Below are 24,398 nucleotides of genomic sequence, written 5' to 3' on the forward strand. Positions count from 1 at the left end.
TTCAGCATTTTATCCGGATATTCCACTGTTAAAGGAGATTTTTTTAATGAAAGACGTTCCGCGTGTCGGGACGCAGCCGGCGCGGTGCGGCGGCACAGGAAAAACACCTCCGTGTTGATAACCATTTGTAAAATCCAGGCGGCTTTTGATGGCGTTCAGTGGAGTGAGTATATGAGAAATTGTTTAACAGCTGGACATTTTCCAACTTGTCCTTAAGGCTTCCAACAGAGGTGTTTTTCCTGTGGCGGAGCGTCGCGGCGGCTGCGAGCCGACGCTGCAATCCGTCCGCACATCTTTCATTAAAAAAATCTCCTTTAACAGTGGAATATCCGGATAAAATGCTGAAACGGACTTCTTCTGAAACTTCTCTGTTCTCTCACGACGTCCTGGATCAATAGAGCCTGAAATGTGGAGGTTTTCAGCTTGAAACAGGCTGACGATGGTGCCTGGGAGCGCTGCGCGACGTCTCGCACCGTGGGAAGTCCTTAAAGCGACACATATCACCTCAAAATCTCTCATCAGCCGTTAAAATTTTCACCAAAAACCAGCTTAATTTTTCGAACCGTGTCCACTTCGATGTGTCTCACAGGATTAGAAAATATTTTGATCAAACAAAGCACCAGTCTCTCAGCAACTTCTCAGACAAAGGAATTCCGACGAGGGCTGGACGACTCCTCCCACAAGGAGTGCTCACAGGCGAATGACGTCACCGACAGGCGTGGAAAAACTCTCGCATGCGCACGAGGGTTCAAGCATGTCTGACGTAAAAACATATGAATGAAATCCATATAGTTTTTGAAAAAAATAAAAAGGACCTATACTTTATTGACAGACCTCGTATATATATATATATATATATATATATATATATATATATATATATATATATATATATCTTTTCCCTTCTCTAGGAGGTGTTTTTGGTTCATTGTTTTTTTTTTTTTGACAGGCACAATTTATGATCTGTAAAATACCGTATAAAAAATTGATTTGAAAAACTGTAAACATGATAAAACTCTTATGTTTTTCAGTTCTTCAGTTATTGAACTGTCAACAATGATTAATTACACAATATGACCCTGAACATTTGTGTCACAATTAAAAAGCTGGTTTATAAAGGAAATTAAAGAAATTAAAAAACTCAAATGTTATGTTCTGAAATCTTGGAGTCATTTTTAATCAGGATATGTCCTTCAATGCGCATATTAAACAAATATGTAGGACTGCTTTTTTGCATTTGCACAATATCTCTAAAATTAGAAAGGTCTTGTCTCAGAGTGATGCTGAAAAACTAATTCATGCATTTATTTCCTCTAGGCTGGACTATTGTAATTCATTATTATCAGGTTGTCCTAAAAGTTCCCTGAAAAGCCTTCAGTTAATTCAAAATGCTGCAGAGTACTGACAGGGACTAGAAGGAGAGAGCATATTTCACCCATATTTGCCTCTCTTCACTGGCTTCCTGTTAATTCTAGAATAGAATTTAAAATTCTTCTTCTTACTTATAAGGTTTTGAATAATCAGGTCCCATCTTATCTTAGGGACCTCATAGTACCATATCACCCCAATAGAGCGCTTCGCTCTCAGACTGCAGGCTTACTTATAGTTCCTAGGGTTTGTAAGAGTAGAATTGGAGTCAGAGCCTTCAGCTTTCAGGCTCCTCTCCTGTGGAACCAGCTCCCAATTCAGATCAGGGAGACAGACACCCTCTCTACTTTTAAGATTAGGCTTAAAACTTTCCTTTTTGCTAAAGCTTATAGTTAGGGCTGGATCAGGTGACCCTGAACCATCCCTTAGTTATGCTGCTATAGACTTAGACTGCTGGGGGGTTCCCATGATGCACTGAGTGTTTCTTTCTCTTTTTGCTCTGTATGCACCACTCTGCATTTAATCATTAGTGATTGATCTCTGCTCCCCTCCACAGCATGTCTTTTCCTGGTTCTCTCCCTCAGCCCCAACCAGTCCCAGCAGAAGACTGCCCCTCCCTGAGCCTGGTTCTGCTGGAGGTTTCTTCCTGTTAAAAGGGAGTTTTTCCTTCCCACTGTTGCCAAGTGCTTGCTCACAGGGGGTCGTTTTGACCGTTGGGGTTTTTCCGTAATTATTGTATGGCTTTGCCTTACAATATAAAGTGCCCTGGGGCAACGGTTTGTTGTGATTCGGCGCTATATAAATAAAATTGATTTGATTTGAAACAAAATGAATTCTTGCCTGCATCAAATAAAATACTTGAATGAATATATATATATATATATATATATATATATATATATATATGATCCTGTATGTATATACTTGTACTCACCCATTCCGGGATCAAGGGGCCTCTTTTGATTTTGAGCTCATTATCACTTTACCGAGGCGTTGCTAGGCCGATATCGTAGCTTTAGATCAACGCTACCTGGCTATACCCGCCCGCTGTGCGTAAACAAATGACGTCATAGCGCGCAGCCCAAGAACTGTCCGCAGAGGAAAAGATAAAAAGGTGAGAAGTGTGTGTTGGTCCCAATATGATATTCGGGATGATTTTCTCATGGACAGTATGACAATGAACAGCAGCCAGCTTGATGAGAACGCACTGCCAAATTTGGAGAGCAGCGCGTGCCACCTGACACAACAAAAGTTAAAGTGAGCCAACTTTTTATGTACGCGTTACGTGTTGTGTATCTGAGTAAGTGATAATAATGCAAATAACATGCTGTTGTCGTGCAAATATCTGTCATTTTGGGCGACTGGGCATGAACGTCGGGCCTCTAGAAATGCATACCACCCTCCAAAAGCATGTTATTGTATTAGTATCTTTGAAATGGTACATAATAAGGTAGTTAGGATAGATGTGTTACATGGGAAAGAAATTACCAAAACTGTCCTGAAAAAAAAAAAATAAAAAAATCATGCCAATCGGTTGAGAATTCATCATATCACACTTTTTGTGTCTCAAGAAGGCTGCATTTGGAGTGTTACGGAGTCTCATAAAAAAATCACTATTTTTAACAGCTTCTATTGACACCTAGAATAAATTTATATTCTTAAATTATTGTATCTGATTTTCAGGTGTTTTCAAGAAGAAAAAGAAGTACCGATGGAAACCATGACTAAACATTTAAAAAATGATTGTGTTATGGATTTTTGTTTTTTCTTGCTTTGTGTCAACTATGTGGTTCCCTAATAGGGAAAAGCACATTGAAATATAAGATATCTAGGCTACATGATGACTCTAAGCCTAGTGGGAATAGTAAATGATAAAGCCAACCTACTACAAAATACCAATAATCGCACAGTGAATTTTTGAACTGAGCCTTTAAAGTGAAGCCAAGTTTTTGCAGTGTCCATCCCGTGACTATTTAGTCCTATCAGGGTTGTCATGAATGATTGACAAGTGGTGTGTTAATTACTCTGAGGCTTAGACAAAACACCCAAAAACCATTAGAATTGGAGAGCTTTACATATTACAAGAAGCATTAAACATGTGATGTAGTGTTTGTCCAAATATGTAGTGTCCGTCCCCTTACTTTATTTCTTTAATAATCAAATGATTAAAGTAGAATTTAACTTAAACTTACATTTCAGTCTATAAGTATATAGACTGTATAAGGATATAGTTAATCTTTACCATTGAACATGTAAATGTGGTGTCATTTTTGAAGGTAATTAACGTGCAAAGAAGTGAAATCAAGACCAAAGGTCTTTACAAAGTAATGTATTTTAATATAGGTATGCTTATTTGTGTGATATATGAGTATTTGTAAGATGGGTTACGTTTTTGGAACATACCTTTATATAACAGACCCATTTGTAATGGAAAAAAAACATTGATGTAATTAAGGATATGACCGATCCAATCTAGTATCGGTATTGGCTTCTGATACCGACGTAATTCAAGAATTGGAAAATACCGATACAACCTGCGATGTTTTCTGATACTGGAGAGGAGCCACTATGCAACCTCTCAACTGCTGCTGCATGCTCTGCTTTGTTTGCTGCTGAGCGTGAGGAGTCAATGGGGGGGTTTCTGAACTGAAGCCGAGCTGTTTGAGAGAGGTCTGATCTGCAGTGTTCTAAGCCAAGGGTAGCTCAAATTTCCACCCAGCTCTTGGGTTCAAATGGTCTGTGCCGCAGAGCATGGATTTTTTTGAAAAATGAACTGAATTGTTGCTGAAAAGTCACCTGCTTCAGTGTCCCGAGGCTGTGAAACGCTATGAAACAGCAGCTCAGAGCGCATCTGAGGAGCACAGCCGAACAGAGTTTCTATCCGCTGAAAGGGAAAAAAATCTCCATCAAAATCCTTCAGTAATAAGCCATAGTTCCTCCCATGAGAATTGCCGATGATACATTTAGTAATTTACAGTTTATTTTACAGCTGAAAGGCTTCGTGTTTTCAAAAAGTTCCAAGTTTGCTCAATAGGAAAATAGCAAGTGAATGAGAGATAGAAAGAGAGCAAACAAGAGAGAGAAAAAGAGAACACAAAGCAACTGGGAGCAGCCCCGGTGTGAAAGGGGCTTTACACTGATCTCCTTCATTCATATGCGCAACGCTGTGCTTTTACGCATGGAGCCAGCAGCCAGGGGGCTATTCAGACAGCACTTACATGCCACAGAGTAGCACATTACACCTAAAAATGACCTTTGGGGTACCATGTGAGACTGTTATGCCCTACGATTAGATATTGGAAAACCATGTGACGGTGAACCAATTCCGATTGGACACTCACATTGCGCACGTCATCACACAGCTTCTATGAGAAGTACAAAGATGGTGGATTGCTAGCCAAACGTCTGTGGCGTTAACTCTTCAGCAAAAAAAAAAAGTAAGTTTCTATCTCATATCATTAAAAAGTTATTTATAATTTAGTAAAACTTGTACCTATAGCCATCGCATACGATGGCATCGGCCCCAGATTTTAGTATGTAGACTAGTAGTAAAATGAAATTATAGTTAGTAGGCTAAGCTATAAATCTGGTATTTTATTATAAAAACAGAAGCTATGATGTAATGTGAATCGGTATCTATCTAAAGTAACTATGCTAGCATACTATAGGAAAAGAAAAAGCATAATCTATATGCTATCAAGTGGAAACCTAAGAACCTAGGTACTATATGTTGATATCTTTTAATGAACACATAAACTGATGAATCATTAAAAATCTGCATCATGTAAAATAAAATTGTAAATAACAAACATAAGCTAGTTATAGTTAGAAGAGCTAAATTAGCCGTAAATAAGCCAACCGTACCTAGCAAGCTAACAAGATAAACAAAAACGGTAATTAGTATATAAAGTATAATAGTGTAGTTAAACCTACAATAATGGTATTAACAAATACATATAAAAATAAATGTGGACAAAACTATGAATTAACGTGGGTATTCAAACAGAAAAGAACCAACTATATTGTAAGCTACGATAAACGGTGCTACAGCCGGCTAGATAAGCTAACGTTAGCTGTTAGGTATAACTAATTGTACCCCACTCCTCCAATTATTCCATAAATATAATATTAAAAAAGGGTGGAAACAAGAATAAGTAAAGCGTGTTGAAACGTATATGGAGACATGAAATAAGTACCTTAGTGAAAGGATATAAAGGTGGAATAAGAGAATAAGAGAGCTCAAGGCTCGTGGCTGCAACAACATGTAGGCCAGGTTAGCCTATATCTAACTTAAGAAACACACGGTTAATGTTAAAGGACAATTTGTTGTAGTCAACAAATGAAGTTACATGATTTAAGTGAAATGTTTTTAAATAAAAACAAAGTTAATGATATTGGTAGCAGTTACAGTCAAAAAGTAAGGAACAACTGATGAATAAAACATGTTTTCAAAGTCATTATAAAACTGTAATGGTGTCATTAAGTATTCATATCAGTACTTGGTATCGAGAAGTACCCAAATGTAAGTATTGAGTCTGGGAAAAAGTGGTATCGGTGCATACCTAATATATATATATTCTGCTTTCCCTTCTCCAGGAGGTGTTTTTTGGTTTGTTTGTTTTTTGTTGTTGTTTTTTTGAAAGGTGCAATTTATGATCTGTGAAATACGGTATATAAAATTGATTTGATTTACTGTAAACATGATAAAACTCTTATGTTTTTCAGTTGTTGAGTTGCTGAACTGTGAACAATGATTAATTACACAATATGACTCTGAACATTTGGGTGGCAATTAAAATGCTATTTTATAATGGTAATTAAAGAAATAAAAAAAATAGACTCAAACTTTATGTTCTGAAACAAAATGAATTATTCCCCGCATCAAATAAAATACCTGAAAAGCTCTCACCTGTTGGGCTCTCGAGTCCACCGGTCCTTACGTCCCCCCGTCCAGCAGCAGCAGCATTGACAGAACTAGTTGAAATAGTACCAGAGTACTTCTTGGTGCCACTGTACTCTGTGCTCCTCTCGTCATCACACAGAGTGGTGGCTCCCGACTGGATACCAGAGTCTGAGGCGTAGTAGGTCTGCTGCCATTCTGCCACCTTCATCACACTGTCTGCCTCAGCCACTGCAGGAAACAGGAAAGACCTGACAACAAACTCCGCTCAGCATCTGTAACCGGGACGGCCGAAAGTCTTGAGGGTCACAAAATGGAACTCAATCGCATTGGAACCACAGGAGGAGGCTTCAGCTGCCACTGAGTTGTGGGTGAGTTTGTTAATTGAATTTAAATGGAAAAATAAATTAAGTCTACACATTCACAGCTGTGGGCAGAGCCTGTGTATCTGGACATCTGTGGCTCTGAAACCAGACATTATCTTATCATCTGTCAAGCAAATGGTTTCCAGTGCAGTATGGAACGGGACGGCCAGACTGGCAGCAATGGGCACGAAGCATCGAGCAGCTACAAGTGGCAGCAGGAGAGAAATGAAGCAGGGATCAATGAACTCATACTGCCAGGACTTCTTGTAGCCTATGGAGAGCTTTGTGCGAGTCCCCATACGTTGTTGGACATCACACTGTTTGTGGAGGTAAACTTTCCGTGTTGGAGCTCCGCCTCTGCTCAGTGCCCATGTGAACAGGGTACTTGGTAACGTTCTGAAGTCTATCGACTCCAGTGCCCTTGTCAGCGAGGAAGGTTATCTGAGCTTTGTGGAATCAGGACATACCCTGACTGCAGCACTTGAGGATCTGAGGGACAAGTCAGCGCGTCTGGGTTTCATATGTCTGATAGTACACATTATGGCCACTGCAGGCAAAGGGAAACAATGGGGGGGGGCTTTCTCAGTCTTTCTCCCTCTCTCACCCAAAGACAGGAAACATTAGATGTCAGGGTTCTTGGTGGAGCCATGACACGAGTCTGTGTCAGGACTCAGGATGATACAAAACGTAAAATCCTGCATTGTTCCCATGAAGACTATGTTCACTGTTGTATCACTAAGATGAAAAATGAAGAAGAGGTGAGACCAGAAGATCCTCGGTTGAAATCCCAGCCTGACAGGATAATCACTAAGGGCCCTTGGGCAAGGTCCTTAATCCCCTAGTTGCTCCCGGTGTGTAGTGGTGCCTTGTGTGGTAGCAGCCTGACATCGGGGTGAATGTGAGGCATTATTGTAAAGCGCTTTGAGCATCTGATGCAGATGGAAAATGCAGTCCAGTTACCATTAAAATCAGTGTCATTGCCCTCGATGTGGTGATCAGACAGTCACCAGTTTCACTGTCATCTGAAGGCTGGAAGGTACAGACAGAATCACAGAACACACAGTCACTCAGGGACGAGAACAACTAATTCAGTTCAATGTCCGCCGTCCACAGCACCTGCTGGCTGTCTCTCCATTACTGTGGAGAACATGACATTTTTTGGAAGCAATTTCACACACTTTTAATTGGTTTATTATTGGGGGTTTTTTTTTATGATTTTATCTAACAGGAAGTCAGTTGTCGTTAGAGACGCTGCATCAGTCAGAGCTTTGACAGAAGGCAGGAGACATCACAATTTGACATCTGTTAGATTTGGACATTGATAAAAGCAATTTACAGCAACACACTGTAGTAAATAAATAAGATCATGGTTGATTATGATGTGTATGGACGCCCCCCAGTAGCAGCTTAATTGCAAAGTTAACATACGTGTGATTTTGTATAAAGATGACTCATTTTTAAAGTGATAAAAAGCATTAATTGTGATGCAGCCACAGTGAGAGCAGCCCGTCTTCACAATCAGACATGAACATGTAGCAGGGGAATATATTTTATGATCTCCACTGATGTTTGTGTCATTTTCCTTTTGGTTTTTAATTTACTTTGTACCTGTAACATGAGTGTGTCACCACTTGGGGGTGTACAGGTTAGGAAGGAGATAGGAAGTGTGGGTGTGTCCTAACTGGACCCCTGTTATTTAAGGGAGTGACCAACTCTTCTTACCTGCTCTGGTCTTATGTGCTGAGTTGTTGGTTGTTGTTTATTTTATTTAAATTATTTATTTCTTGGAATTTCATTTTTTTATGTTAACCTACTTGTGTTCTTTTTATAGTTGAGTAGGATATTTTTTGTTTGTTTTCTTTTAGCCAAACGTGGCCACTGGAGAGTGCTGCCATTCCATTCCATTTATTTATTTATTCATTTATTTTGGGGGGGGAATTTATTAAAAATAAAAACTAAGAAATCACATGCACATACTGAAGTATTCACAGCTTTTGCCATGAAGCTCAAAATTGAGCTCAGCTGCATCATGTTTCCACTGATCATCCTTGAGATGTTTCTACAGTTTAATCTGAGTCCACCTGGAGTAAATTCAGTTGATTGGACAAGATTTGGAAAGACACACACCTTGTGAATTGTCTGTAGACCTCAGAGACAAGATTGTCTCGAAGCACAAATCTGGGGAAGGGTACAGAAACATTTCTGCTGCTTTGTAGGTCTCCATCATCTGAAAATGGAAGAAGTTCAGATCCACCAGGACTCTTCCTAAAGCTGGCTGCTCGTCTAAACTGAGTGATTGGTGGAGAAGGACCTTAGTCGGGGAGGTGACCAAGAACCCGATGGTCACTCTGTCAGAGCTCCAGCATTTCTCTGTGGAGAGAGGAGAACCTTCCAGAAATACAACCATCTCTGCAGCGATCCACCAATGAGGCCTGTATGGTAGAGTGGTCAGACGGAAGTCACTCCTGAGTAAAAGGCACATGGCAGCCCACCTGGAGTTTGACAAATGTCACCTGAAGGACTCTCAGATGATGAGAAACAAAATTCTCAGACGTTACAGCTAACAGATAACTTTCAATTTTTTCACTCTCAGCTACTAACAAGTCAATTTTAAGTTTAAACACAGCCAAAGCTTCTAATAGAATCAAAGGCGATCACAAACCCAAACACAGCCAATGAGTCACTGCTTCTGCCTTTATGCGCCCTGCCCACTGCTATAGGGAAGCATCATTTACCTTGATAGAATACAGTGATCCAGCCATGAGGCAGAGGTCTTGATAAGGAAAGCAGGTTTGACTTATGGTTTTGATTTAGAAATCAAATTAATCCAGATAGAATAACTACATTAATGTAAACTCTTAAAATGTACAAGGTGATATATAACACATATCTGTTAATTTTAAAATAATGCACTAATTCTGAAGATTTGACTAACAGATGCCCAAAGGGATTATGGGTAAACTTAGCCTCCGCTCATACTGATTGGCTGGCTAATTCATTCTATGTAAAGACCAACACAAGTGAATCAACGTAACATGTGTGCTGGCGTTTACAAATAAATGTGCTTTTGTAAAATATGTCATTTTTTTCATTTGAAAAAAAAAGCATTTGTAAAGTGTAATGGAGGATTTTCAAGATCCCGCTACACAGCTCCTACACACACGCGTGATGACATCACAACTCTATAGGTTAGGGAGATATGGTTTCTTTCAGTAACAAGAACTGTCAAGAAAATTTCTGTGCTATTTGCGAGGTTTATACTGTTATTTTTTAGTTTTACTTTGAAATTGTTTAAAGGATGAATATGTGCTTTTATTGTGTTTTTATACTTGACCATGATTTTCTGCCACATGCTCTTATTGCAAGTTTTGTCCCAAATGCGATTTAAAATCAACAAGAACGTCGTTCAAGCTACACTTTGAACATACTTCGAGAGGATAATTTGCTGAAGCCACGGCAGAAAACACAAGAAAACACAGAGAAACTGTCCTTTACAACTGCATCTGGTGTTATTGCTGCCAGACGACCGTAAGTAAATTGCCCCAATTCTCAGTTGGCTGAAATCTCAGGGTCGCAAGCTCACAAACAGAACACAATGGAACGAGAGCTTGAGTTGGCATTCCAGTCCTCTATGTTCACAGCAGGAAGGTCTCAGGTTTGAATCCAACCTGGTCCTTTCTGTGTGAAGACTGCATGTTCTCCAGATGTTTGCTGTGTTCTCTCCAGGTGCTCTGGGTAATTCCCACATCCGCAGACATACAGGTTAGGTGAACTGGAAACTTTGAACTGACCAGAACATGAACTTGACAGTAGGACTGAGTGTGAATGTGAATGTGAGTGTGTTTGTCTGTCTGTATATGTTGGCCCTGTGACAGACTGGCAGCCTGTCCAGGGTGGACTCCACCTCTCGCCCAATGACTGCTGGAATAGGCTCCAGCTCCCCTGTGAGACTGAACTGGAATAAGTGGGTCTACAAAATGAATAAATGTATAAAAATTACAAATATGAACTGTCAGTTTGCATGAACAGAAACAGATGAATTATTATTCCCCATCTTTTGACTTATCAGTGGGAGAATTTGGGACTGAAATTCAGCAGTGCATCTGACTACATTCCAAACTGTGCAAGTATACAGAACATATCTGGGCCACTTACTCTGCATGGACATCATGTCTGTCCAGTGGTCCCACTTCTTTCAGTGGAATGTGACCTAGAAAGAAACAGTGAATATTAATGTTGTTGCTGCTGCTGCATATAAGACAGCTAAGTGCTTTTTTTCCAGTGACTATGACCAAAGTTGGAGTGTATTTTTTTCCTTTCCCAAACTCAAATATGTAGCATAAGATTTAAGAAGCTACTCGTTTTATAATACACTGGTACAAGATTAAATGATCGACACTGAGAGCATACTATAGTTGCTACCTGTTCCACAAACCCAAGCCATGTACAGATGGACTTAGATGAGTTGATATGATCTGTTAGGGATTAGGGTCATATCATATTGTTATTGATATGCCAGTAGAAATCGTCCCGACATTAACAATTTTTAAACAATATTAGATGAGATTTAGATTGAGATTAGATGAGATCAGATGAGATTTACTGTCATTGTCATTACACGAGTGCAACAACAACAAAATTACGTTTACACTCCAATTACCTCACACAAGATACAACAATTAATCCACAATTATTACTTGTTTACCATAATAATGGCACACATCAGAATTAAAGACAACACATATACATTTGACATTGTTTATGTGCACTGAACTTGAAGCAGTCCGTCATACGAATTGAAGCAAGTGGGTGAAGGCTGCAGCAGGAAAAAAAATGCGTTGTCTGCAGGGTGGCAGGGAGGAAGCCAGGGTGAGGGGAGTGGAGAGACACGGGGGGGTAATAGGGATGGACAGAGGGAGACATGCGTCATGTGCAGATGAGTTAAGTTTCTGTCAGTTTCTGTCTGTGTGCGTGTAAAGTCTGACGTTGCTAGGCAACAGCAGGCTGGAGGGGGGAGGTAGATAGACGAGAAGGGGGAACCGAATTCCTTCACCAAGGCCGTAGATCCTTCTGGGAGAAGAGCAGGGTATTTGGCCTTCAGGAGTCGATAAGGCTGCCATGTTGATGTTAGGCGGAGAGATACAGAATTCCCTTTACTGCACCTCTGACAGTCTAGAGTCCAAATTTATGAAGAATATTCTCCGGTCCTCAGCGGCATATTTCTTTGCAATGCTACAATATGCTCCCGATAGTATCCATTTTGCATTTGAGTTCAAGAGTTCACGCAGTCTAAGATTTCACAGCATTGCCCAACTCATTAATCATGACGGAGATGAGGGGACGAGATTCTAGAACCAGCTGTCTTGCTAATATTCCTGTGGGTCAGGGCAGGGCACAAACCAATCAGCACCAAATCTCCCACCATAATAGCGAATAGAAATAAATCCTCAACATCTTCCTCAGAAAGTGGAGCCAAGCATGTTGCACTCCATTTTCTCAGGCACCAAGAGCATAGCCCGCTGGGTAGGGTCCATCAGGGCACACAGGGTCCCCCAGCCCTGATTTCCTTGTAGAAAAAAATGGTGTCAATAGCGTTGAGAGACCAACTGATCAATTCCATGATTAATCCAAATCTTAATTTGAAGAATTCACAGTCTGGTGAAGGCTAGGACTTTGAAGGTCGGAGCAGAGATAGATGTGTATGTGTGTGATAGATGTGTATATATATATATATATATATATATATATATATATATATATATATATATACACACATACACACATATACAGTGGTGGGCACAGTTCCGATAATCCGATAACCGATAATTAGTTTTCATTATCAGATTATCTTTTCAGATAACTTTGAAAACCATTATTGGACTATCTTCCGATAAATTTTTGTCCAATAATTTTTAGACCATTAACGTGGTAAACAAAGGTGAACAGATGTGTAGTTCTACCCTCTGCAGAGGAGAACTGCTTCTAGAAACGGCTCTATCCTCTGCAGGCAAAGGAGAACTGGTCACCAAAAAAAAATTTTTAAAACTTATTTCTTTTAACCCCATACTGATACACGGCCAATATCACCCAAGTCATCCAGAGGCATACATTTTTAACTTATGGTTCAAATTTTAACCAAACTTATTTCAGACAACTTATTTAAATTAACGTCACATCTGAAGTTTTATAAAGTGAAAATATCAGATATACGTTTTAGTTTTAAAGTAATGCGCTAATTTTTAAGGTATTAGTGTGGACATGCTGTGTCCAGGTGCATTGTGGGTGATAGGGTAATCTCAGTACGTTCACGACAGGAGAATGCATTTGAGACACTCTGATCAGGACAACAGCATTAAACTCTAATGCCTAAAACTCTCATAAATCTATTCTCTGGGTTTATAGACGTTATTAGTGTTTGCGTTTATTAAATTCCACGCATCTTAAACATAGCAAGTAGCAACACAGATTATCTAGAATTTTGTTTTTGCAGGTTTTCAAGGTCTCAACTGTCATCTACTGGCCAGTAGTGTTCATGGCAGTATTCAAACTGAAGCTGGGCAGACACTATGATATTTTCAATCACTGTACTCGGTTCCAGCTCAAACTGTACCACAGAACCGCACGGTGTAAAAGTTCAGAGCGCACGATTTATGTTCTCACACACATTGTACATTCAAAAACCACACGTCGGACTCGTGTTCAGAAACCAAAACGTAAACAGAAGCTTTTTTTTCAAACTTAATTCACAAAAACTCTCGATGGGAGACATCAAAGTTTCAAAACAAAACAAAACAAAAAAAAAAACATTACAAGACGAGCATCCAACCTCTCGCACTGTGCTTGTGCAAACACCGCCACAGGGTATCCCTTGAGAGTATCCCGCTTCAGCAGCAGGATACCCTCACGACGGCTGACCAGAATATCAAACAGGTTTGATTTTCATCTGACCATACGATTGCCAATCAGGAGGTGGTCATGAGATGTTAAACGTAGCTCGTTACTCCAAGTACACTAAACGATGCAGGACGCGCAATTAACCTGAAACTCCGTGTGATCCAAAAAATTCTCGCACAAATGAAAAATCAGCTGGAAAAGGGCCAAAACTCACACTGGCACCAGTAGATCATGGCACTGTTCTATTTATTTTAACACCGGTTATATCAGACGGTTATCTAATTACAACTTGGCTTTTTTTTTTTTTTTGAAAATGCCTTTTTTTTACAAATAAAAAATGGCATATTTTACAAAAGCACATTTATCTGTAAACACCAACACACGACACACCTCACCAGGGTCCGACTGGGAACAAATTTCGGCCCTGGCATTTTTCCTCTGGACCAGCCCACTATTGGCCCGACGAATCCACTCCCAAACACGCACACCCACCCGTCCATACCGAACCCCCAATGAACAAATACTATACACCTAAACACCATGAACACACACCTAAACACACACTTTCACTGTCATTTCACCTTGATCATAGTACAAAACGTGTTCCCGGCACCACGAGGGGGCATCCTGATAACATTAAAGGCAATTACATATTTTGACAAAATTACAAGTTTAAATGACTATATATATATATATATATATATATATATATATATATATATATAAAACATCATGAGGTTTATGTCACAGAAATCCTACTTTACAATCACACTGCAGTCCTTGTTCAATTATTTCCTTTTGCATTTATAATAAACATTTGTATTTATTTAGTGTTTGTTTTTCTGGTTGAAATAAGATATAAATAATCTACCAGACTTCAAAAAATATACAAGTTTCCATGTTATTTTATTTGTCTAAAAATAAATGTCTGAGGTTCCTTATGTTAAACAAGAAATTATCTAATCTGAAATAACAGGTGGTTTTAATACAGATGAAAGGTTTCTAAAGAACCATTTATTGATTTATTTACCTATTTTAATTACAAGTGTTCTAAACTTTTTAACAGTAATCAGAAATTTTGAGGTAACAACAAAAAAACATTTCCAATGATTTTTCTTCAGAAAACTGCTCTATAAATGAGCAGTCCTGTCACACGTTAATGTTTTGTACAGATCAGTGGTTTCTGCACCAATCGGATTGGTCCAATCCATTTTGTAGAGATCAGTGGTTTATATTATGTGGATGAGATTACCAACAATTATTGGCATGTACAACTGAGTATCATCAGCAGAGCAATGAATGGTAATCCCAAAATGCTGCAATACGTGTCCAAGGGGTGCTATAGATAGGGGTGCTATGGCAGCATGGTGGATTAGTGGTTAGCACTGTTTCCTCACAGAAAGAAGGTCATGGGATCAATTCCCATCTTTGGTCTTTTTGTGTGGAGTTTGCATGTTCTCTCCATGTTTGCATGGGTTTCCTCCAGGTGCTCTGGTTTCCTCCCACATCTAAAGACATGCAGGTTTGAAGAATTGGAAACTTTATAATTGTCCAGGTCTCCCTTGCAAAAGAGATTTTGAACTCAATGGGACTCACCTGATTAAATAAAGGATAAATTAAAAATTAAATTAAATATAAAAGGAGAAAAGCAGGGGACTTAAGCTGGACCCCTGTGGAACCCCAAATTTTATGTCACTAAGGTTACAGGTAGTGTTGTTGTACAAGACACCTAGTGAGAACGACTGGTTAGGTATTATGTCAACCATGCAAGGACATTCCCGATAATCCAAAAATGATTCTCCAGCCTATCGAGTAGAACATGATGATCCACGGTATCAAAAGCAGCACTAAGATCGAACAGCACCAAAACCGTAGTGGTGTCCGAATCCATTGCAAGCAGAATGTCATTACTACTTTCATGAGAGCTGTCTCTGAGGAATGATATGTTCTAAAAGCAGACTGCATTGGCTCAAAAAGATTATTCTCACTGAGGTGGTCCATGAGCTACTGTGAAACCACCTTTTTCCAGAATCTTAGAACAAAATTATAGTTTTGATATCGGCCTATAGTTTTTCAATATACTCGGGTCAAGATTAAATTTATTAAGTAATGGTTTAATCACTGCAGATTTGTAATATTTAGCAACAGATCCAGAGGTTAACGAGAGATTCATAATTTCCAACACAAGGGTGGGCCACAGGCCCTGAAACAGCTTTGTTGGTATAGGATTAAATAAGCAGGTTGTGCTTTTAGCAGACATTACAAGTTTGTTGGCCTCCATAGAGTCTGGAGTGGCCTTGACGACCACAGACTGTCGGGAGGGAAAATGACGAGGGAGTCAGATGCTTCCCCAAGGCCGTTGAAATCCTTCTGGAGGAAAACAAACGGAGCATTTTAACCTTCGGTAGCTGATAAGGCTGCCATGTTTGGGTTAGGCAGAGAAGCACAGAGTTACAATAGGGCCTCTCTTTAACCATCCAGATCCAATTGTGAATATTCACTGGTCTCCAACATCAATTCCTTTGCAGGGCAGACATTTGCTCTGAGATGATTTCCAATTTGCATTTAAGTTCAAGAGTTAACGCAGTCTGAGATTGTACCGCCTTGCCCACCCCATTAATCATGACGGACAGGTGTGGGGTTGTGGATTTGGTAGCAGCCGTCTTAACAATTTTACGGGAGCTCAGGGCAGCGTCTAATCCAAGCAGCAAAAGCCATCCTGCCATAAAAGCAAATGAGAATAAATCCTCAATGTCTTCCACGGAGAGTGGTGCCAAGCACGCGATGCCCCACTTCTCCCAGGCGTTGAGAGCACAGCCCGCAGGATAGGTTACATCTGGGCACACAGGGTCCGCCAGCCCTGATTTCTTTGTTGAAAAGATGGTGTCAATAGCATTGAGAGACCAGCTGATCCAATTCCATGGTTATTCCAAATGTAGTTCTAAGAATTCACAGTCTGGTGAAGTTGGGACTTTTGAAGGTTGGAGCAGAGATAGCGAAACACAGAAAGAGACGAGAGACGAGGAGATACGACCGCCCTTCCCGGAGTCCCAACCGAGATTATAGCCCCAACCTAGATTACGGTTATTTAGACAAACAGGAGCAAAGACACCTTCAACTTTGTGAAGTTGTCCAAGATAATGAATAAATTATTACCAAAACAACTCGTGTAATGTATGTAAACAATTTATGTATTCCTTGTAAGACAACAACATTCAAATATATCTAATATACTGTATAAAGCTGACTCTCTCTCTGTGTGTGTGTGTGTGTGTGTGTGTGTGTATATACTATGCACAGCCACAGTAATTAAGCAATCAATGACAAATTGGGTATGGTGACTGGGGGCACCAAGGGGGAGGTCACTGGAGCCCTTATTTTCACAGTTCATGTGGTACTCAGATCAGGTAGCAAACATCACTTTACTTACTATGTAGTAGCAGCTGGCAAGGGTGCACTTTAATGACAATCCAAACAGGCCAGGGTGCACTGCGTGCAAGTTAAGGTGCTCATTTTTTCAGTTAAAATGTACCTGCTGTGTACGACTGCCAGTGCGTTGCAGTGATATTGTTATGTGTCGACGCGGGTTGAGGAGCGGACCTGCGTCAGACTGAACCCAGCGCTACAAATAACCAGAAAAGCGGTTCCAAAAACAATATATTTATTTCATCCGCTGTGCTTAAAAGGTGTAAAAACAAAAATAGCGTCCTTCTGGTGGAGTGACTGTTGGCACGCTCTCCAGCGCCCGCAAGGATCAAAGCCTGGCGCTCCTGGACCCACTACCACCACCAAACACCCCCCAGGTGGACACGATAAACTGACTCTCTGTGAAGCAAAGAAGAGGTGAGGTAAGTCAGCAGTTACAACAATAACTTTCAAAAGACACACGCTATCAGCAACACATTCAGGTCTGTATCTTTTTAACTTTATGCAAATGAGCAGCTTCTCACAACAGGTGGAGGATCACTTATCCGCACGCCACAGCAGTGAGAAGCAAGCTGCACAATTCTCATCACAATTCAAGTATACTGTGTAACAAAACACCAAGTTACTATCAACAATTAGTCAAACACTTAATCACCTTTGATGTGTGCTGACAGCAAGTGTCCTCACCCTTCCTTGCTTCACGGGCTCGATGTGTCAAACCCAGGCGCGGTCCTCAGCGTCTCACAAATGAACATCACAAGGTCGAGTTCCCGGCAGTTCTGCTTGAATCACACATGCCTTAAATGCAGAACGCCATCCAATTATCTGCTTCAGCTGAAAGTCTTTAAGGTTGCATGTGAGCACCAGTCACAGGTGCTTCACATGATGTTGATGAGGGTGAGGACTCTTCAGCCAGCACCTTCTCCACAGAAGAATCAGTTTCCATGCCACCTGAAGAGCAAAGAAAAGAAAAGAACACCAAAACATCCAGCCACACCCCCCAACACACAACAGATATATGACATGCCTGGAACCTGGTTCTGCCTGGAACCATCCCTGGTTCTCAAGACCAGGCACCTAAGTGGCTCTACTTTACTCTATTCTACTTTTCCTTTTTTAGATATACTTTAGCATACACTAGAGTTCTACCTTAGAAATGGAAAATATTCTAGAAGACATCCCTTACTGAATTTTCATGTTGTCACCTTTTACCATCATTCACTTGAGTCTCATGAATGTCACAAATTGCTCTATGAAAATTAATGATGACAACATACACACAATGCAGCTTACTGCAACTTAACTAAAGTGACATGGATAAAATTCTTCTCTATTATCCGGGCATGGGACGGGAAACTCAGGTAGTTATTACACATTTTCCAAGTTCATTAACTTTGTGTTCCATTTTCCTCAGAAGTCAAACGCGGGACTGACGTCAGGTGATGTGAGGTGTGTATTTGCTCACTCAACTGTTGATTAGCTGAAGACAGGTGACTGTTCTGCTCCAATCAGTCCAGGCACACATGGAAAACGTGCAGTACTTTTGGTCTCGAGGGCCAGGACTGGGAAACGCTGGTGTACAATAATCAAGAGCTGTTTGCTCTGCGAGCTTCTGCGGTCAGAACGCAGCATAATTACTCACCAATCTGATTAAGTATCATTGCTGGAACAATAACACTGCAGATTTTATTTTTAATTACAAGCGTTTGAACACGGTAAGCTGTGCGCTTGAGTTTGTGAACGTGGGCCTGGAGTCCTTTAAAGTACTGTGCAGCTTGTGAAACCAGAGATGGACTCACGCCAATCCGAAATCGTATCAGGTCCAATGTTGACATCTTTCGCTCATCAGATATCAGAGGGACTGTGCCAATCCACATACCGACACGTTCCAGACCACAACTTTCACTGGACCATGAACTCACCTGAACATAACATAAAATCGCCATTTGTTTGGACATAATTTAGTCTGGAAATGGGGAAAAGCATGAGCTACTTATAGTGTGTAAAGCATGCCATGGGGTGGAAGTGCAGCTGAATCGTTCAATACAACAAATGTAATCAAGCGTGCACAGAGGTTTCATGTGAGAGAGCTCTGGAACGTCACGTCAGCTAACAGACAGCACTGGCAGATGCTTGCTGATACAGAAACATGATAAAAAAAAAGGATCATCTTCACTCATATTCATACATGGAAAAAAAATGCAGTTTTAAAAAGAAAGGGAAAAGAAAAAAAGAGGAAAAATCAAGATAGATAAAATCAATATCTGTAACATCATCTGAATTAACATTCTCACAATAGCAACAAAATGCTGGGATCGATTCCCGCCGGTGGCCTTTCTGACAAAGTGACAAAGTTTTTTATTCGGCACACAAAATATTCAAATAGAAAAAAATGAACAATTCCACAAATAAACACAGACAAAACTAGTCCGAAAGGGTGTGGGCTGAAGCAAAGCTTATTAGCGCCCACCCCTGCTAGTACAAGTCCAACAATTCTAATCAGTCATATTTACATAAATATAAATTCACTACTACATGTCGACACACAGACATACACATCAATATACTATTCACTTATAATTATATTTATATAGTACCAGATCACAAGAAAGTCAAATCAAGGCACTTTACACCAGTAAAGTGCCTTCTGTGTGAAGTTTGCATGTTTGTGTGGCTTCCCTCCGGGTGCTCTGGTGTCGCCCATGTCCAGAAACATGCAGGTTTGGTGAAGTGGTGACTGCAGGAGTGTGAATGTGTTTGTCTGCATATACATGGTCCTGGCGTCCTGTCCACGGTGTGCCCCGCCTCTCGCCCTGTCTGCTGGGACAGGATCCAGCTGCCCTGTGACCCTTAAGTGGAATAAACGGGTAGAGCAGCTGTGCCCAGCCCTGCTAGTGGAGGGCCCCTGTCCTGCCTGTTCCAGTCCCAGGGAATTAACTCTATCAGGTGTGCTCAGCCAATCAAGAGCTGGAAGACACCACTCTTAAAAAATCAGGTGTGACTTGAGTAGGTAGACTTGGACAACATAAAAAGAGCAACAACATTGCTGAAATAATTTACACTGAATAACAGAATGTAAATGACCGAGGTCTGAAATACAAATATGTTGAAACATTTCCAAAACTCAGAAATGCCTCTTTAAATCCAAATCATCGACAGCAGAAAACGTCTGACCTCACTGACTGACAGTAGTGTTGTATTTTAACAGGATGTCATTTAAATACAAATGATCAAAGAACTCTTTACACAGTAACTGACTCTTATCACCATTAAATAAAAGACTGATTGCATAGGGGAGGTGATGGTCTAGTAAGGCATTGGGCTTGAGACCAGAAGATCCTTGGTCTGGAAAATCACTAAGGGCCCTCGGGCAAGGTCTTTAATCCCTTATTGCTTCCGGTGTGTAGTGAGTACCTTGTATGGCAGCACCCTGGCATCAGGGTGAATGTGAGGCATTATTGTAAAGCGTTTTGAGTGTCTGATGCAGATGGAAAAGCGCTATATAAATGCAGTCCATTTACCATAACTAAATGCACTGCATTTATATAGCGCTTTACCATCTGCATCAGATGGTAAAGCGGGGTGTGTAGATTCACACCCCCTTTTCTACTTTTTTTTACTAATAGCCCAATTTCATAGCCTTAAGAGTGTGCATATCATGAATGCTTGGTCTTGTTGGATTTGTGAGAATCTACTGGTACCTTGTTTCCCATGTAACAATAAGAAATATACTCAAAACCTGGATTAATCTTTTTAGTCACATAGCACTACTATTATTCTGAACACTACTGTATACATTGTAATGGACTGGAACAGTTGCAGTTTCATTCCTTCTTATGAGTTATATAATGTATTTGTAAAATTATGTTTTATATATATATATTGAGCAGTGCGTAGCCAAAATTTGTGCAAGTGTCAAGGTGCCTTTACTGGACACTGGATGCACTCGGAAACAAGTGCACTCCAGAGTGTGGTGTTTCAAGTGAAATCGTGCAGGGAGTCGCACATCAGCAGTTCACGTGCAGCCTCCATTACTGATACAGTCAACGACTGGCAGGTCCAACTGTCTAAATTGCAAGAGAATGAAGAAGACAGAAATGGCAGTCTGAGTGTGGGTTGTTTTGCTCACACTGCAGCTCGTTGAGCGCACTTATTTCACAACACAGTGCTGCCAACGCTATAGAAAATGCAAGAAAAATCATGGGACATTTCACATATCACAACTCGATTGGAAGACATTAACACTTAAAGGCCCCACAAATTGTCTGTATCAAGACGTCTAGACAAGGTTGGACAGTTCCTTTTTATGATTCAAAGCTTATTTGAGTAGAAGAGAGGCGTCTGAACCAACGCAGCTGAGCCGCCTGCTCGTAACACCGTCAGCCAACAAGTGGGTGTAATTGGAAAAAAACTGACAGTGCTGGAGCCTTTTGAGGAGTTAACCCAGAACATCAGCTCAGGGACTTCACTGCAGCCGATATCATCCAGGTCATCACAGTCTCAAAACATCAGCTTCCCCAAGAGAACAGTACTGACAGTGGCGTGAAAACAGTGAAACGCAAACTCCTGGAAGCAGCATGGATGGCTCAGCAGCACGGAGGGCGATCCCCTCTTACTGGACACTCGGTACAAGGCAGGGCCGGGTGGAATCTCCATATTAGGAGCTACACAGATGTATTTTAGAAGGGGACATGTAGATGGGAGAATACTGGGGGTGCCACAATACATGAACTGAACCGTACAGTACACACGTGATAGTTCGATGCACAGAACTGTACGCAGAATACATGTTATGACTGTATGATTATACACACGTGTTTATTTGTTTCCATAAGTCACGGGCATTTCAGCGACCTGTTCTGCTCGTGTCCACAGCAGACTGTGTCCGTCTCGTCTCCAGCTGCCGCAGCACGCTACCAATCTGCATACTGTCCCTGGATGAGATCAGTCCGCTGCAACGCCACAAACTTGACGTTTTATATCAATTAGTCTAAAATGTCACAGAAGAGATGTTCACTGAATAGCAACACTGTGTACAATGATTTCAGACCAGTTTTATGAGATGTCGTCATTTGTGCAAAAATCAAACAAATCTAAAATGGACAAAATGTTGAAGGCGTTCTGGATCAACACGTCGCAGGACAGAAAAACAAACTAACAGAAAAACACTTAATGCACTGCACAGTAAACTCATCCCGTGTAATCAATTCATAAATATTTAATAAAAAAGAGTTTACACTGACACTCACGGTGCTAATAAAGTGTGCGACGCAGCTCGCTGCTGCTCACAGATTAAAAGCTACTGGATGTCAATTTTGAACACGGGCACAAACACTATGTCCACACAATATCAGTGTGGTTTTAACCTTTTAAACATTATTTATGACCTATGCAAAAAAATCAAATGGCATGAAATGTCTCATCCAGTGACAGATAACATTCTAACCGGTAATGATCAGTGTTTTCATTTTACATTTATTAACATCAGTAAACCCAAAACAGTGTATCCACATGAGTAAAGGTGTATTTTCAATTCCTCTCCTGCGACACAAAAAGCAGGCAGCTCTCTCTCTCTCTCCGTCTCTCTGACCCGCTCTCTGCGCACACACACACACACACACACACACACACACACACACACACACACACACACAGACGGCTCTTTTCATCACACACAGCTTTCAGCAACATGAAGTGGTCAAGGCACCAGTCAGTGATGTGGAAGAGCTCGTTTGTAAGGAATAAAGAAAAAAAAAAAAAGCAAGGTTCTGTAACTTGGAGATTTGCATTTAGGATTCCAGATGAGGAGCAGTGATGTTCCTGGAGGTGCAGAATGCAGAGTGCCTGTTGTTGCATAGAACAGAAGTCTCCAATCAGGGGTCATGGGGGGGGGGGCTGGAGCCTATCCCAGCAGTCTTCAGACACGGTGCACCCCGGACAGGACACCAGTCTGTCGCAGAGCCACGTGTAGACAAACAAACACATTCACACCTACGGTCAGTTATAGAGTCACCACTTCACCTAACCTGCATGTCTTTGGATGTGGGAGGAAGACGAAGCACCTAGAGGGAACCCACACGAACACGGGGAGAATATGCAAACTCCACACAGAAAGGACCGTGTGGGAAGCGATCCCATGACCTTTTTGCTGTGAGGCAACAGCGCTGACCACTAAGCCACCGTGCTGCCATGTTGTTAACAGCAGAAATTTAACAAGAGCACTCTGAGAACACAATATTCCCCATTGGCAAATGCTGTTTTGGTACAAGTGTGTGCTACATGCTGACGACATTTCAAGGCATGTGAAATTTGATTTCAGAATGCAGACACCAATTCATGAAACTAGCAGCGTCTGTTTGTTAACCAAAAGCCATAACTCTGGTAAAATGGGTCCAACTTCAATGATATGATAATATGCCTATTACCAACCTATAACAAGGACCTGGACCAAGTTTCTCAAAATTCAACATGATGCACTGGATGTCTGACATGTGATATACAGTGGTCTCTCACTATAACGCGGTTCACCTTTTGCAGCCTCGCAGTTTCGCAGATTTTTTTTTAGTCCAATTTTGCATGCTTTTTTTTACAGTGCATTGTGTTCCGCGGCCTCATCAAGCAGGCCGGTCGCGGCACCGCGAAGGGAGAGTACGCGCATTGTGTTCTGCCTGTCTGTTTATAAGAATCTTCTCGCCCAGAAGAAAAAAGAGCGCCAACAACTACCCATGACTGTGGTCTTCACTCAGAAAAATTCACCTGCACCGAGGTGTGACTCAGTGGAAAAAAGCGCGACAGCAGCACGCCGCCAGGACAAAGAGGCGCGATCAGAGGAACTGTGAAATCCTGGTTAGTCACTATTAATAATTTCTTATGTGTCAAACCTCGTATCGTTAAAATTAAATTTGTTAGTTCTAAAAGCCATCATAATTATTTATAGGAAAATGTTCTATTTTTATTTCTCAAACAAATGTTTGGGCCTGAAAACAGGTTGGTCTTATTTTTCTACTAAGGTTTGAACTTTGAGAATGTTTACACATGAGAGAAAAGTGAGAAAATGTTAATGCCTGTTTGAGAAAAGTGTATAAAGTGTGTAGTGAGGGGTTTTACAGCCTTAAAATGTCTATAATAATTGTAAAAAATAATTATTTTGCGGATTTCGCCTATTGCGGAATATTTTTAGAACGTAACTCCTGCGATAAACGAGGGACCACTGTATATCACAGAATAGATACATTTATGTGCTCAATATCAATCAATCAATCAATTTTTTTATATAGCGCCAAATCACAACAAACAGTTGCCCCAAGGCGCTTTATATTGTAAGGCAAGGCCATACAATAATTATGTAAAACCCCAACGGTCAAAACGACCCCCTGTGAGCAAGCACTTGGCTACAGTGGGAAGGAAAAACTCCCTTTTAACAGGAAGAAATCTCCAGCAGAACC

At 40.7% G+C, this 24,398-nt stretch overlaps 1 protein-coding gene across 1 annotated transcript in view; it reads right to left on the reverse strand.

Moving 5' to 3' along the window:
- The window catches only part of jupb (junction plakoglobin b), a 325,763-nt gene that overhangs the window by 254,362 nt on the left and 47,003 nt on the right, over positions 1-24,398 (reverse strand). The window contains exons 2-3 of the mRNA XM_034190543.1: positions 10,789-10,843; positions 6,278-6,499 (exon numbers count right to left, since the gene is read on the reverse strand). Coding sequence (XP_034046434.1) covers positions 6,278-6,499; positions 10,789-10,804 — 238 coding nt within the window. The 5' untranslated portion in view covers positions 10,805-10,843. The remainder of the gene's footprint in view (positions 1-6,277; positions 6,500-10,788; positions 10,844-24,398) is intronic.

This window comes from Thalassophryne amazonica, chromosome 16, assembly GCF_902500255.1.
Source record: "Thalassophryne amazonica chromosome 16, fThaAma1.1, whole genome shotgun sequence".
Classification (NCBI taxonomy): domain Eukaryota; kingdom Metazoa; phylum Chordata; class Actinopteri; order Batrachoidiformes; family Batrachoididae; genus Thalassophryne; species Thalassophryne amazonica.